Here is a 16,145-nt window from a genome sequence, read left to right as displayed (position 1 = left end):
TGTGAGGAGCCTTGATCTGAAACACTGCTTCCCTCATCTTTTCCATTCCTAAACTTAAACCCTTCTGCCAGGCACCAGAGGGCTGGAGTTCTGCTGCTGCAGACTGCAAGCAACTCACCTTCCCTCCAGGAAGGCCACTGAAGAAGAAAGATGAGCAAGTCCAGTTTTGGATTCCAATTTTCTACTTAGTCTTTCTTTCATACCAGTTTCATTTCTGGCCTCAGTCATTGACTTTTCCTTTATCTCCCTCTCACTAGCTTCACAACTGGTCCAGTTTATAAGCAGAACAAGCAGCCAGCAGCCCAGCATCAGGAATTAGAAAAGGTGCTCTGATCCAGTTTAGCCCAGACCTCAATAAATACTACTTCTTTTCCCAGTGGGGCACATCCATTTCTATGTTGTGCAATTTAATAAGTCTTAGGCATGCTTCATGCTCAGTTTCTTTCTTAAATTGGACTATTTTAGGACACACACAGAAAGAAGCATGGTTATGTTCTTCGTTTATTCCAAAGACCTTTGGACCACTCCTTCCCAAGAGGAGTTGGCCTAGTGTACTGTTTGTTAGAAAAAATACAGCTTGTGGATAATCTCTGAAACAAGTGCAACATTCTGTAAGTGCTGAAACCAAGATCTGTACACTGATATTTTACTGCCCTGAGCTTACTGCTGTAGGAATAAGAAGCAGAATCAAAGGAACATTGGGTATTTAAAGGTTTCAGTCCTGACCTAATTCATCTCAGCTCTACTGCACTGAGGAATCAGGACAGCCTTGGCCATCCTCGAGTAATTTTATCTTAACTAAATCCTTTTTTTGCCCAGGCATTTCCTGTTCCTCAAAACCAGCACCAGTGACATATCTGTGTGATATACACACTATATCTATACCTTCCTGTGCACCTTGAATCTGAGCGCTGGGTCAATTTTCCTACAATCCTGAGTGTAGCTGGCTCCTACTTATGGGCAGCTTATGTCTGAAACTGCCACAGAATTAATCCCGGGTAGCAAAGGTTATGACTTACTTTTCCTCTCCCTCATTTGCAAATAATGTAATCTGTAGAAAGAAAACTGAGTATTTATGTGGGAAAGAAATATTACTTCCATAAAATGCTTATTTAAAAAATACTGTTCCTTTTTTTTTTTTTTTTTTTTTCTCAAAGAATTCTTGAATAATTGCTGGAATAATAAGTGTATTTTCTTTTAATTTGTTGCTATTTGTTTTATATCTGCAATGGTGAACCTCTGTTTTGACATGCTGTTCTCCTGACCTACAAACCAAGAAATCACACAAGAAAAAAACTATTTATGAGTCAAACTCTAAAAACAAACAAATAAGCATTAATAATTGTTACCATCTCTCTTTGTCTGATTTCAAATTTTATAGCAAGCTATGTTCAGGGCAACTTAACCAGTATTTTCCAGCAATCAGAATCACTACAGATTGCAATCTGGATTCCACCCTGACTCTGTTTGGGATCTAGGGATTTTTTTTTTTTTTTTCTATTAAAAATGCTATTTTAATAATTCTTAAGAGCCTTACTCAAGAAGCTCAAAGCATTTTACAATCACTGATTATAACCTTAGTGAAAATCCTTGTGTAAGAGGGAGTCTAGGGGAACACAACCTGTAAATATCCACCTATTATTCTAAAAAACATAAGCAAGTTCCCATACTGAACTTCCATTCTGGTACTGTCACAAGACTGTCATTTCTTGTAATTGGAAATGTGAGAGTTTTGTTGTTGTTGTTTGATTTGTTTTGTTTTACTTTGTAATTTATAGTTTTACCTTTTCATATAATGCATGATCATTTTTTGCAAATAAGATTCAGAGCCCAATCTCTTACCATTTTTCCCCAACTGTAATGAAAGCTACAACAAAAATTTAAAAATATCACTTAACTTTGTATCAATTTAGTGGAGGAGGGAATATTTTATTTTATTAGTATCCTGAAGCATTTATTCTGAATTACTTCAATAACATATCCGAATTAATATTTATCAATAACAATCTATTTCTTGTGCTAGGGAACTGTTATCTCATTTATATGTTAAATAATAGTCCACCGAAGATAAAACCTAAGGAATGACTACTTAATATGTTGTGCAGTGCAGGAACTAGAAGTGCCACATTCAATTCTGCAACAGTAGGTTGAAAATGAACAGAAAGTCTAGCACATATTACAATATGCAGTTATTTCCATAAGTTTCTGTACAGGCTAAAAGTATAAATCAGAAGGGCTTGGAATCAAAGTCACGTAAAATAACCATGACTGCAGAAATGATTGCATAAATATAACCTCAAAGTCAGAAAGTTCTTCCCAAAATGTCATTCTAGGGTGGTGCAAAACTTTCTTTTTTTCAGTTTAAAGCTCCAATTGAGCAAAAATGTCAGTTACATCTTCCTCAGGAGAGAAGCAGAGGGACAGCACTGAGCTCTGCTCTCTAGTGACAACAGGACTCAAGGAGATGACATGGAACTGTGTCAGAGGAGGATCTGGTAGGGTTAGGGAAAGGTTCTTCATTCGAGGGTGCTGTGGAACAGACAGTATGGCTGATGGAGTTCAAGGAGTGTTTGGACAATGCTGTTAGATACAGGGTTTGATTTTTGAGTGGTCCTGTGCTAAACCAGAAATTGGACTGGATAATCCTTGTGGGTCTCTTCCAATTCAGAATATTCTGTCATTCTCTGATTTTATGATTAAGTGCTTCAGAAGGCACTAGGGGAACCTCAACAATCTGTAATACATCCAGTTAAACTTTGCCTCAACAGTCAGATGACATTTTGGCAGGTTTCCCAAAAAAAGGTTTCTGTTTTACAGTGCTATGTGAACTCAATTTCCATAAAACCAGCAGATTAAAATCCCTTCTCAGCTGTAAAAGCAAAAGATAAATAAATAAAAAAGCATTAAAAAGTGCTTTTCTCTCCCTTAAAACCTTTGAAAGCTTTGCTAATATTCAAATGAGTTTTTCATGGGTAGGCGACATTTATTTAAGCTTCCCTCTGTTACCACAGCAATCATTTTTTATTTCTACTTCTTGAGCCTTTCCAACAGACCAGAGCACACATCACCATCCAATAACAGCAGAAATTGTTCAGAGCACTGTTCATCTTTTGGCTCTTTGTAATTGCTTTATTTTATTTATTTATTTGCATCTTAAATGTAAGGAAAGGCTTCCTGCTGCTTGGAAGCAGCAAGCTAGCAATTTGTTGGATTGCATCAATTAATATACATTAACAAGGCCAGATAGCTGCAAAGACTTTCTATACCATCCTCCCCCTCATGGAACGTTCTTTTTGTTAGTATATGACTACTGTGGGATATACAAAAATCAGCAGTTTAGAGTTAGAGAGGAAGTGGGTATTTGTGATTAACCTAAAATTTTTCAGTTTTCCTGATTTTACTTGAAATCTGTTTTCTATTTTGCACATTACTGAGTTTTCCTGCACATCAGAACCTCATCTATTATTTGGGTGATAGCGAGTATTTCTACTCCTCTCTTTTGTTTTAGCATAAACACCCTCTCCTTGCTGTTAACAGTGATAGAATGAGAGGCTTTAAGTTGTGCCAGGGGAGGTTCATGTTGTGTATTAGGAAATATTTCTTCTAAGAGTGGTGAAGCATTGGAACAGGCTGTCCAGGGAGGTGGTGGAGTCACCATCCCTGGAGATGTTAAAGAAAAGGGTAGGTATGACACTGAGAGATGTAGTGAGCATGATGGGGATGAGTTGGTGGTTGGACTACATGATTTTAGAGATCCTTTCCAACCTTAATGATTCTATGATTCTGTGATTCTTTCATTTGTCTGTGTTTTTGTAATGCAGTCAACGCTCTAGTCCATCCTTAAAAACTGAATGAAGTGTAGAGATACATGAATTATGGCTGATCTGAACCGACAAAGCCTCATGATAAACACTGAGTTAGGGGTATATGCTAAAATTGGAAAGTTTTGGCAGAGTAAGTGCTATTGCCCTCTGGCCTTTATTTCTTTCAGTTTATAGTTGGAAAATGTTTTTTTGTGCTCCCCCTCACAGGAGGTAATTTGGGATACCTGGGTGGGAAGCACCATTTGATGGTGAGTGGTGTTCCTGGTCTGAAAGCTGTAGCACAAGCTCAGTGACATTACATCTGCACTGAGTATGAACAGCAAATATGATGGAATTTTTTTCTTCTGAGCAATTATTTCAATTCCATCTTTACCTGTGTGCTTTTTAAAATCAACTGTGGTAGCTTGCATTGGTTTTTAGACTCAGATTTTTTTTTTCTCAATGTATTCTCCATGAGTAGCCTGATTTCTCTCCAAATCTTGATGTAGTTTATGCACAGCACATGCTAACAGCATTTATATCACCTAATTTTGGTTGTTTATAAGGCAGTCATCCTCACCTCTCTTTATAGTCCACAGTAACAACTAAGTGCTTTGGGAATGAAGTTCATCTGACCTCTTTGATAGGACCACTTCAGAAAGAGATGACTCACACCCATTCCTCTCCAACCTACATCATTAGTGGAGATGTAGACTTTGGTCAGATTAATCCAGAGTAAGTTCCCTAGTTATTCATCAGGACTCTGGTGGTTACAGTGCTGAATAGACTCCAGGCATGGTTTTTCATTATTAAGAAATTCATCCTATAAGACAGGAAACATACAATTCAAACAAGAAGAGTGATATGATTAACACCAGAAAAATGCTCCTTGAATCAAGATGCAAGCTGATGAATAGTTGTACGAGAACGTTATCTATGTAGATAAATGAAAAGATCATCCTGTTGAGATGTTAGGCTGGAAAAAGGCATGTAAGAAAGCAGAGGAAGGACTGAAGGAAAAATAACATCTAACCCATTGGACTGAATGCCAAGAAAGAAAGCCCCATTCACATAGTTTTAGCTAGCGCATATTGAACAACGTTCATTTAATAAGGGAAACACGGTATCTGGAGTTATGACATCGACTGGAAATAAATAGCCAAATAAATAAATTCTGCAAGTATTTTCTTCACAAGGGAGGAAATGTCTCTTCTTTAACAAAACTGTTCTGATTATTTTTCTTATTTTTTCTTCATTTAGTTTTGCTCGTCCAGGGAAAGGTTCATGGCTTGGTAAAGGCAACTTGGATACAGGACCAGACCAATCCAGTATGTCATTAGAAAATCTTGTGTTTGGAGCTGGCTACTGCAAACCCACTTCATCAGAGGTAAGAAGGGTGGACAATAATACTTCACTTGTATTTGGTCACACAAAATGTTCATGTTGTATTGAAAGAATATGCCCTGGTTTATGTCACTAATATAGGGATTTCTTTTGAAGAATCCTTCATTTCTCTAGAATTACCTGGCATTTGCGTTCATAGTTACTGGGTGCTCAGATCAGTCTCAGAAAACTTCAGGAAGTATGGATATTCCCCTGATTACCAATTAACTTTCAGGGTTGCATTCACTTGACAAGATGTTTGCTTTAGGGTGAAATTAATTATTCAGTAAAAGATCCTTGTTTTCAGATCTTATATTTACCAACCAGAGCCCTTGAGTAGTTACTAATAATGTTGTGATTAGCAGTAAGCCAAAGCTGGTGGCAAGAAGGAACTTGGAAGGACTTGTGTCTGAAATACTGAGGAATGAGTACTGTGTGTGTGTTGTTGAAGGGGTGTTATGTACCCGGCCTTACTTGAGGCAGGTCCCATAATTAGTGTATGCCTTTGATCTTGCTATTTACTGTAGATGATGAACAGAGATTATTATGCAGCTTTTAGAACAGAGTCATCTGTTTGAAATAATGAATAATTGGATTTTGTTTGTTTTTTTGTTTAGCAGGAAAGTGCTAGCTTTGTAGTGTTTTGCTTGCTTGTTTGTTTTTGTCAAAAATATTTTGTCAAATCTAGAGCCCCAGCCTAGAACACTGGAATCATCTCATTGTTAGAAAACCTAAATTCAAAGGTTCTGATTAAAATGCTGCCCTTAACTTCTCTCAAACTTTCTGTTGAAAGTATTCTCGTCTACCTATTAATAATATACTAACCTCAGGCAGTTGGTGCAGAACTGTCAGGGAATTAACACAAAATGAGAGAATGTTTGGCCTGAGGCTGTTGTTGGAGCTGTTGGGTCACTGTATGCTACTGACAAACAAACTGACCTCTACTTCTCTAGTAGACAGTCCCAACGTATCAATTTAAATAACTGTTTATCATAAAAAACTAATGCCTGTATGTCTCTACATAAGAAGAGAGAGGAGAATGGTTCCTACTTTTCATTATCCTCTGGAAAAATCTCTGTTTTAAGAAGATAAATGTAAAGGCTAACTACCAACTCCTATTTTTCATTTCATTTTCTGCAGAAAAATCTCTGTTGTTGTTTAGGAAACTTTATTTCCTTACCAAATATTTGCCTCAGGTGCAAACCCTATTTTCTATCCACTTTGACTGACTAATCTTCTTTGATTACAGATCTTTTTTTTTTTTTTTCTTTTTTTTTTTAAAGACAGCATAATTATTGTCCTAGCAGGTGACCTATCAAGTACTCTATCATGAATAGGCTTTAGCTCTCTGCTATGCTGCAGGTCATCTGAGCATCAAACTGGTCAATTAGAAATATAATTTTGCACACTCCACCTCTGCACGTCTAGGTGTGTATTTGCTTAGCTTGAGAAACCTATATAAGTCATGACATCTATTCTTGATCTGAATATTTTAACTTAATAGACTGTGATGGCCTATGACTATGGATTTTGCATATGCTATACATGATTTATGATAATAAGTGAAGACTACTTCTCTTAGTGTAATGTAAAAAGTACAAATTAAGAGCTAGTAAAGGAACTGCTCTGAGGAGGTAAGCCTGAAACCAAGTGAGGGCCTTATGACTAGCTGCTGTTTTATGTTGAAACTCATATCAAGCCATAGCTAATTAAAGAATGAGGAGTAATATTTCTCGCAGTGCTGCAATGCTTTATATTGAATAGAATTTATATCCCTTTAAAAGTGTATAAATTCCCTTCAAGACTGTTTGAATGCATTTATAAAAGATAACTTCATCTGGACTATAGATGTGTCCAGTATTCAGGAATTATGCAATCACCTTCAGTGGTCATGAGAATAGATCCTTCTTAGACAAAAAACACAGACTTTTCTATTCCTCTTTATATATTCTTGGTTGGACATTGCCTGTTTCATGTCCAAGTCAGTAATTCTTAGATACCTTAGCACAAGATATACCACTACATTTTTTGTTTAGTTGTAAGGAACTACGGTTTGATACAACCAGTTAAAGTCTAGGCTATAACAATCAGCGTATCTTGTCTTCTAAGACAAATAAGCAGTTCACTGAGCAGAAGGGCATGGAAAAATCCCTGCTGTTATGAATGGTAAGGAGACTTCAGATAATTTTCTGGAATAATGGAATATAATGCAGGAAAACTGTTTGTTTTGGAATATAGCAGATTTCATGTTTTAGTTGGTTGTTTTTTTTTTGGGGGGGAGTTCATCTCCATAATCAGTTCTGCCGATTGTGTGTATTTCTGTGTTGCACTTGATCTGAGAAGTCTCTGGTTCTGTGACCTTAAGAGGCATCTGCTGGCCAAGTGTTTTCTTTCTGATGCTTATTGTAGAGAACTGAATCTGCTGGTTCTCTGACATGCTGTGAACAATAGGGATTTTCCAGTGTTTGAGGTCTATCTCTTGTCAGCAGACAAAAAAGAACTTTCCCCTCCACCATCTGCGGCACAATTAATATTCAAGAATAATTCCATGTGAGTGGAAGTTTGTAATGGGTAGGAGTTCTAAATCATTCTTATTGCACCCTCATCCTCAAGACTGGGAGCTGTGTAGTTTAAAACCTCGGCAAGTGGGTACTTCAGTATCTCTGAAGCACTTATTAACTCAATAATGTATGCAATTTCATAGGCTTCATAAATTCTCCACTGTTGTGAAGCAGACTTGCTCACAAAAGTCAGTTTTCTCCTCATTAGTGTTATCATACTCAGTAGATGATTAGAGTTATGGTTCAGACAGAACATGAATGTTTAGCTTCAATAGCAGCTGGATTTACATTAGTGCTGAGCTTTAAGGAAAGCTAGAATTGTTCTAAAAATCTGATGTCATGCCTCCAAGCGCTTCCTGTGTATGAAGTACATGGTACTTATCTTGATATATCATCTCTAGGTCATACAACCAGTTTTACCTTTTTGTTCCTCATGAAACTCAATTTTACTCAATTTGCTTTTTTTTTTTTTATTAAAAGTACACATTACTAGCTTCATTACCAAAGAAGGTTCATATCTATCATCAGCTCCTCTCACCACTTACAATGTTAATCATCTGCATTCAAACTGCTGAGGTACTACTACTTTGTGATACATCGTGAAGGCTCCGCATTCTGCAATTCTGACTTATCCACATGGAGGCTAATTAAATGACAGCAGCTCTGGACTGTACCTATGTGATTTTCCTAGCTCTCCACAGGTGACTGCTAAACACCACTGACAATATTCTCTTCTCTCAGCTCAGTGGAAAAGTTGTAGTAATTGAACCTCTCTAAGGCTTGATATTTATTTATTTATTGATTTATTAAGATTTCCACTCTTGTCCTACATAGGAAATAGGAATCTTCCCTCCTCCACCCCTTTGTCCATATCTCTCTAATATTTTCTCTCTACCTGCGCACAGGAAGTTTCTTGAACCATGCTGGAGTGTAGGACAAAGTGATTTTGTTTTAATTCTGTGCCATGCTCTTCCTTTCAAGAAAAGTTATGACACCAACACTATTTCTTGTTGATTACTGCCTTTTGCTGTTAGATAAATATGAAAGAAAATGATTTTCTGGACAAAAAATCAGTAGAGAATAATCTGCAAAATAAGAAAATGTACTATTACTTCCTAAGGATCTCTTCAGCTTATGAAGAGATCATGGTATATGCATATCAGAGGGGATTAACAATATTCAAAAGGACTTGGGAGATGTTGTGGCATAAAGCAGACCCATGAACTGTCTGTGACTAATTTCTCCCAGGGCATCTCAGTTCCCAGTGGTGACTGGTAAATTGTTTCTTCCCATATTTAGGGTGCTGCTCTGGATATTTGGATGTTGTTTGGATGTCTCAGAACATCACACAGACTCATGCTTTCGTGTGATAAGAGCAGCCATAAAAACTAGACAAAGAAAAATATCTGCAGATCCTACATCTACAAAAGAATAAAAATAAAATGTCCCTTGCAGAACTGAAAATTACTGGGCTAAAAACTGAAAACTATATTGGCACTCACACTTCTGCAATTTTGTACCTTACTCTCCACCACACACCTCTTCTATATTCACTGCTGTCAGGATGTTCTTATGACTTTGTAATATTGTGCATCACGTGCCTGCTGTGTTATAATCAAGACATATTGCAGGTTATTAATAAGTTGTACTCACAGTAATCTTGTTTTCATTTGGCTAGCAGATGCACTGCAGATAAGTTGACTTGTAGGTAATCAAATTGATTAATCATATGATTTCCCACTAATAAGGCATCAATGTCTGATGAGAAGTGTTCTTCTCCCACCTAGCATTAATGTAGCTATCCCAGAAGACTTAAGTTTATGTCTGGATTAATACAAGAACTAGGAGTGTCATTTATATAGAATTACAGAGTTCTTTCCCAAAGACAATTTGCTAATACTTTCTTCTTCCTAGCAATATATGAAAAAATGAGGTTATTTCAGTATAACACAGAAACAAAACACCAAACCCCATGCTTTTATGTCACACAGAAGTCATTTGCAATTTGTTCTTATGGTCTTCTACTTGGTGCTATTAAATCGCTACACGTCACTTTTTCAGATCAAGGCAGGTTATAACAAGAGAATAACCCACATAAGACCCATCATGGGAATTGCAGTGTGTCCTGAAAGCTCAATTTATTTTCAAGAAGAGACATATCTTATACTTTCCAATTCCTTCCATGCATAGAAACTATATTGTAGATTTTCCTTTTACATCTTTTTATATTTTTTTCTCCTTAGCAAACACCTTTCTAGCTTGTTTCCCTTGCTCCTTTTCTCAAGGAATCATAAAATGATATAAGAAAGACATAGAAAGGGAAAAAGAGAAGGAAGAAAATGGAAGAGAAAGGAGATCTCTCATGCTTTAGCAATCATTCTTAATGGGTAGTTTTAAAAGATTAGGACTCTTTCAGTGTCTTGCTTAGGCAAATGGGGATTAGTTGTGACTGGGACTCTAGCAGATGTCCAGTACATAATTTTTCTAAAATAGCAAGAGAACTGGTATACTGTTCCTTGTAAGATATAATGACAAGTATCTTTAATCAGTATGCTCAGGGCACCATTTGTGATAATCACTGATGAAGTCTTTAATCTTTAGTTGCCTAAAAATAAATGGCTGATCTTTAGAAAGAACTGTAAATGATTTCATTCCTCTAGCAGAAAACATGCTAACTAATAATGTGATGCTAACTGGTTTCTTTAGTCATTGACATATTTTTTTTTTTTCTGACTCTTATTTTTTGACCTGACCTGCAGAATACAGCAAAGCAATGATCTGCATTTTGAGTTCAAAACATGGAATAAATTGGCATTAGGTATAAAATGTGATGTTGAAAAATTTAGCAGTATTCTCATTTTGGTTCTACTGTCATGAAATAATCTGAAGATTCCAGGAAACCTCTAGGCAAAGTGACGATGGAGTCCTCTGGAGAGAATCCTTAGGAATTGCTCACATTTGGTTCCTTTCTGAAAATCAGTGGAGTTTTCATAGGAGTTCCAATTTTCTTACTTGATTTTACTGTTTTTCTACTGTACACATGTATTGTAGAAAAAATCAAAATGCTGCAATCTGTTAACAAATATCACTGTTTCTCTACATGTGTCTGTGAAAGTCAATCACACCTTGACTTGTGCAACTGTAATAATTTCTTATACAACTAATTTAGGGTGATTTTGAGAAAAGTAATAAAAGTCATATTCCTCACATAGAATTTACTTCTCTTTTGTAGCTATCATTAAAGTTATATCCTGATCACTGATTACGGTGATGGTCTACCATCACTGTAATTTCTTATTTTGGGGCTGAAATCCATTGACATGGCTTGTACTGTTATTTACTTGACTGATATTTTTTCAGTTAAAACTTTCCCTTTCTAGAGATTGCATCATTGATTTTTGAGGCAGCTTACGGAAGAGGGATTGGGACAGATATTTCTTTCTTTCTGTCTTTAAATGGAGTGCAGAAGCAGCAGAAAAGTCCTTTCTACTCTTCACTTTGGGATGTGGACTTGGTTGCTCCCTTCTTTTAATCGAGCACTCTATGATTCAATTTTTCTTTCTTCTCAGTGCATTTCCCAGTGGTTCTTTGTTGAAAAATCATCTTCATATGCCCTAAAGAACACTGCAATAATTCCCACTGACTGATGGTGAGAGAGTTGTTGAAAGGAGTCCGAATCAAGTCTCATAACTTCTGAGTTGATGGCCTTTCCAACAGTAGCACAGATGCCAACAGCATCACAGCCAAGATCCATCATCTGGAGGCAAACTCTTTGCTGTTGGCAAGAGTTCCAGACAGCAGTTCAGGGACTGGCAATGAAAAGAGAGATTCTCTCTTTTTCCAACCACTTTGTTATATTTTGTGGAAACAAATCTTCAAGTGACAACAAAAGCTTGTACCTCTGTTCAAAGCCAGAATGCCAGTCATAATGACCTACAAATAGTTTCACAGCAAATATGAATTATAAGTTCTGGTGCAGTGCTTGAGAGGACTTAGAAATGCAGTACCCACAGCATCAGCTTATGTACAGGAGCTGTTTCTGCTCCACTATCTTACAAGTTATCTGACAAACTTCAAGAATCTGACAAAAAGAAAGAAATGGACTGAGTGAAAAGAGATGGGTCAGTGATTCTCAAGTCTTCCCAGTAATAGCAGTTGTCAAATTTTTAGTCAGTATACAAATAGTGTTTTTAGAACTCCGTGGGCAAAATAAAAAAAATTTGAGAAGTGCTTTAATTCAAGAATGAAATCCCTCACAGTTGACTGTACTTAACCCTATGTTTACTGAGTGTACTGGAGTGCTTTTATAGATAACAAAAAAATAAACAAATTGCTGGGTAGAATTAGGTAATGCTTGAAGGAAAGAAGGGCAAAAATGTTGGAGAAAAAGACCTGAGATCAGAACTGCTCTATTTGCAACCCATCCCGCTTAGCTCTGTGTTGAGTTCAGTTTCTTTTTCCAAGCCTATCTGAATCAAAGTAGCTTTAGAGAAAGCCTTTATCATTTATTTACACTAAATGATCTGATGATAAAAGCTAGTTGAGTTGAATACAACTGGCAGGTACATTTGGAAATGTGTCTTGGACATTTATGTTCTTCCTACTTAATGTTCCTGATAACTTGAAAGAAATTCTTCAGCCACTAAATCTGTTACTACCTTAGTTATAATTACCATTGTGACTGCAGTGATTGCATTTCAGGTGTCTGATCTCCATGATGACACCTGGGTATGCCAGGCTCAATACCACTTATCTATTTTGTAAATGTTAACTCCATAATTGAGCAGGAGAGTTTTCAAGAGGCAGCAGAACTAGCATCAAGCAAAGAATGTTTAACTTCCTGTGTTGCAACAAAAAACTTTTCAACGTCTTGACTAAGAATTGGCCTGAAATGAGCAGAAAATAAAAGTTGCTTCGTCACTGTAGACTTGGTAGATCTGGTACACTGGGGTGAAGTGGGATAAGCAGGATGCAGACAACAGGGGAAAGTGAAAGGTGTAAAAGCATAATATATCATTACAGGGTACACATAAAAAATAAAAATTAAAATTAAAAAAAAAAAAAAAGAATAACAAATCCATAGCTTCAGGTCTTCACATAACTGAGATATGTGTGTGAGTGCATTCAGGCAGAGATAAATGAGTATCTGAGTGAGAATCTAGGACCAGAGGTTCTTCTAGGGTAAGCTCAATGTGTCTGCTATGCATATAAGCTTACACTACTTCCATGACTGGCTTAAACCTTCTTTCCATACTCTTTTAGTGAGAAAGAGAACGCCATAGGGTAAGTGGAGACATGATGGGTCTGTTCTCTGATGTCCCAGATGAAAAATCAGGATCATCTCACAGACTGTGTTATATCTTGGAGCAATCTGTGTGTCCCACTGGAGTAAGATCTACTTGACATTGCCAGACAGAGTTGCTTGAGGCAAGAGTGAAGGCCTAAATGGGACAGAGGGGTTCCTTCAAAGCAGTGCTGAGTATTGTTCCTGCTCTACATATTGTGCCTTTCTTGTAAACAAACATGGTTTGACTCTCCAACTGTCAGCCAACTCCCAATTTCTTTTCTACTAAACTGACTGGAAATATTTCATTTAAAACATAAAATGATGGCCTACAGAATAAGCGGTAAGTGACTCGTGGCTCATGAAATTTGATTGCCTTTGAGGGCAAAATGACTTCAGGGCTGGAATATGTACTATGCATAATATAGGAGGTATCTACTGGCCTAGGAAAATGAACCTGTGAAAATACAATACTTATGCAAATTTATACAGCTCCAATTATTCAAAAATTCCCTGTTCTGTTGCAGTAAATTATAGCAAAATGATGTAATTGTCTTTAAGTAATATACCCAGGAAAGTTTCCGATTAGCCATTACTTCTGTTTCAGTGATAACATAGAAATTGTGGATTTCTGAAGTGATATAAAGGGCTGTATATTGTTTTATAATTGTATTTGCAATTTGATGTATGTGTATATGCATGTAAAAGAGATATAGATGATTCATTGCCTGAATATGTCAGAAGTGAAGACTTCAAGAATGCAGCATAATGACAGCATTAAGCACTGAGTTGTTTCTTGCCTTAGAAACCATGTCCCCTCAAGTGTCAAAGAAAACAGATCAGCCATACAGCACATAGTAAAGCATTTCTTGAGTAGACTGTTTGCAAGAAAGAAAGGATTAGTACCAGGGCCACTACTGATTCTTTCGTTGTGTGATTGGTTGAAATAAAGTGTTACTCCAGAAAGAGCAGGTTCTGAAACATTGCTGTGAGAAAAATCCAATAGATCTCATTTGGTCGCTTAGAAAACTTGAATTATGTGAGTGATGGAACTCTCTGAGCCACATAATTATCTTCAGCAATATAGCTGAGAAAGAAATGGAAACTGATTTACAGCAAACTTTGGAGTAGTATTTTGCAAAAGAGCTTCTGTTCATTGTTTTCACTATATAAGGATGGACAAAATTCATTTAAGCTGAAAAAATAACTAATAAAAGGATTATTTTTTTCCTCCAATTTTATAGACCATAGGAAATTCAGGATAACATATTGCTGGAAGGTGCTTCTGTGAGCTTAGAATTTTCTACTATTGAGAGAAATGACAGTGCTGTCAGTGCCTACAGGCATTCTTTGGAAAGTGAAGGCATGTGAAGGGTGCTGCATGAACCAGTATTTGGGCATTTTGAGACATTGCCAAAAGGCATGCAATTTCAGAAACTATCAGGGCTTAGATTTGTGGGTTTTTTTGTTTGTTTGTTTTTGTTTTGTTGTTGTTGTTGTTGTTGTTTTTTCTTGGCTTACAACTCTGTCTATTTAATGCTTGACTACAATTGGTTCCAAAATATAGACTTGTTGAACTTCAGTTCTGTTCCAGTTTGACAAAGCATATGCAAAACAGTAGATTTTCCATCTTTGAGGGAAGTTGATTGTGAACCAAACAGAAAAAAGTGGGTATGCAAGACCATTCGCAAATAATAATAAAAAATAATAATACTATCAATAGAATCTTGATTACTTCCCACCTGCTTATGACTCACTGGAACTTATTTGGTAACTGTGATTGAAGAGCAGACTTGAAAGAAACAACAAAACAAAAAATCTGCCTTAGTAACAAAATGTTACAATGTTTTAAAAAATAAATCCATAAAGGTTGAAGTAATTTGCCACTGAAAAATGACAAGTAGGTATTTCCTCCTTAGCCATGTTTTGACAGCGCTTTTAGTGTTAAAAGTTTCCAAGTTTAAGAAGAGGTCAGTAGTGCTATGATTGTTCTCAATTTTTATCTCAATTTGTGAAGAAGCTAATTAGCTTGCATGCAGAAACTTCTTTGATTATGGAGATCTCCACATTGAATTCTGGACAAGACTGTCAAGTAAATAGATTTGCATGGGTGGGGGTGGCTCCATCTACCTTCTCTCCTTTGAGACTGAGTTTGATTTGGGATTGGATACAAAAAGGAGCCAATGAGAAGCAATTTTCAAGTAATAGCCATTGTAAAATTATTTCATAGGCCAAGTAGATGGGAGTAGGGGAAAAAAATCAAATTGATTGCTACAGGTGGACTTCTTTAATGAGACCAATGAGTTGATTTTATGCTTAACAGTGGGTTAATGATGTTAACGATGATACAGCACCTTAAAGGTAGAAATCATAAAATGCTTTAACACCATGACACTCAATTTTGAGACAGTTTTAGTAACCATTTCAGAATGACAAAACAGGAACTAAATTTCAGAAAACCTGAATGGAGTAGCAGTGGGGCAAGTGCACTGGTTTCTTTCTCAGAACTAGGTGACATGCAAAAAAATTCATGTCAGCATAATAGTTTCTTTATATGTTGTATCCCATTATTATACCATTTTCTTAACAAGTGGGAGAGCCCAAATTCTGTGGTCAGAGATAGGAAAGGATGATAGAATCACTGAGTTCAGTCCACTACCTTGGTGGGAAACAGGGAAATAAACATTTATTTCAGTATATTGAAATATATTTTCCACCAGAACATCCTCTCTGCATCCTGCAGAGTACTGATTCTCAGCTTAAAAATTGCTATGGCACGTGGCAATTTGTCTAGTTTTGTGATATTGAGGAGTTTAAGGTATGCTTTAATTAATATCTTTAGTTTGTTAAGAGGGTGTATGAGGTGGGTTATGGTACTTAGCTGACAAGTCTTGACTTGTTATGTCACAATAATGTGATAAATTGCAATCATTATTAAAAGTGCTATTGGAAAGAAAGAAAAGTTCATTTCATTTCACTATGAACAAAGAAATGATTTCTTTCTGAGTTAACATGTTATTTTTTCCTGGATTAAGACTCAAACTGAAAAATCAATTATTCTCACAAATCTCATGAACAGAGATTCAGGCCTGAAGTAACTCTCTCTTTATCAGT

General features: G+C 36.4%; 1 protein-coding gene across 1 annotated transcript in view; it reads left to right on the top strand.

Moving 5' to 3' along the window:
- The window catches only part of FAM135B (family with sequence similarity 135 member B), a 122,912-nt gene that overhangs the window by 67,135 nt on the left and 39,632 nt on the right, over positions 1-16,145 (top strand). Inside the window, exon 6 of the mRNA XM_085221732.1 lies at positions 5,064-5,190. Coding sequence (XP_085077858.1) covers positions 5,064-5,190 — 127 coding nt within the window. The remainder of the gene's footprint in view (positions 1-5,063; positions 5,191-16,145) is intronic.

Source organism: Meleagris gallopavo, chromosome 3 (assembly GCF_905368555.1).
Source record: "Meleagris gallopavo chromosome 3, MGAL_WU_HG_1.1, whole genome shotgun sequence".
NCBI lineage: Eukaryota > Metazoa > Chordata > Aves > Galliformes > Phasianidae > Meleagris > Meleagris gallopavo.
Note: the sequence above shows the minus strand (reverse complement) of the source record. Positions and strands in the feature narration are given on the sequence as shown.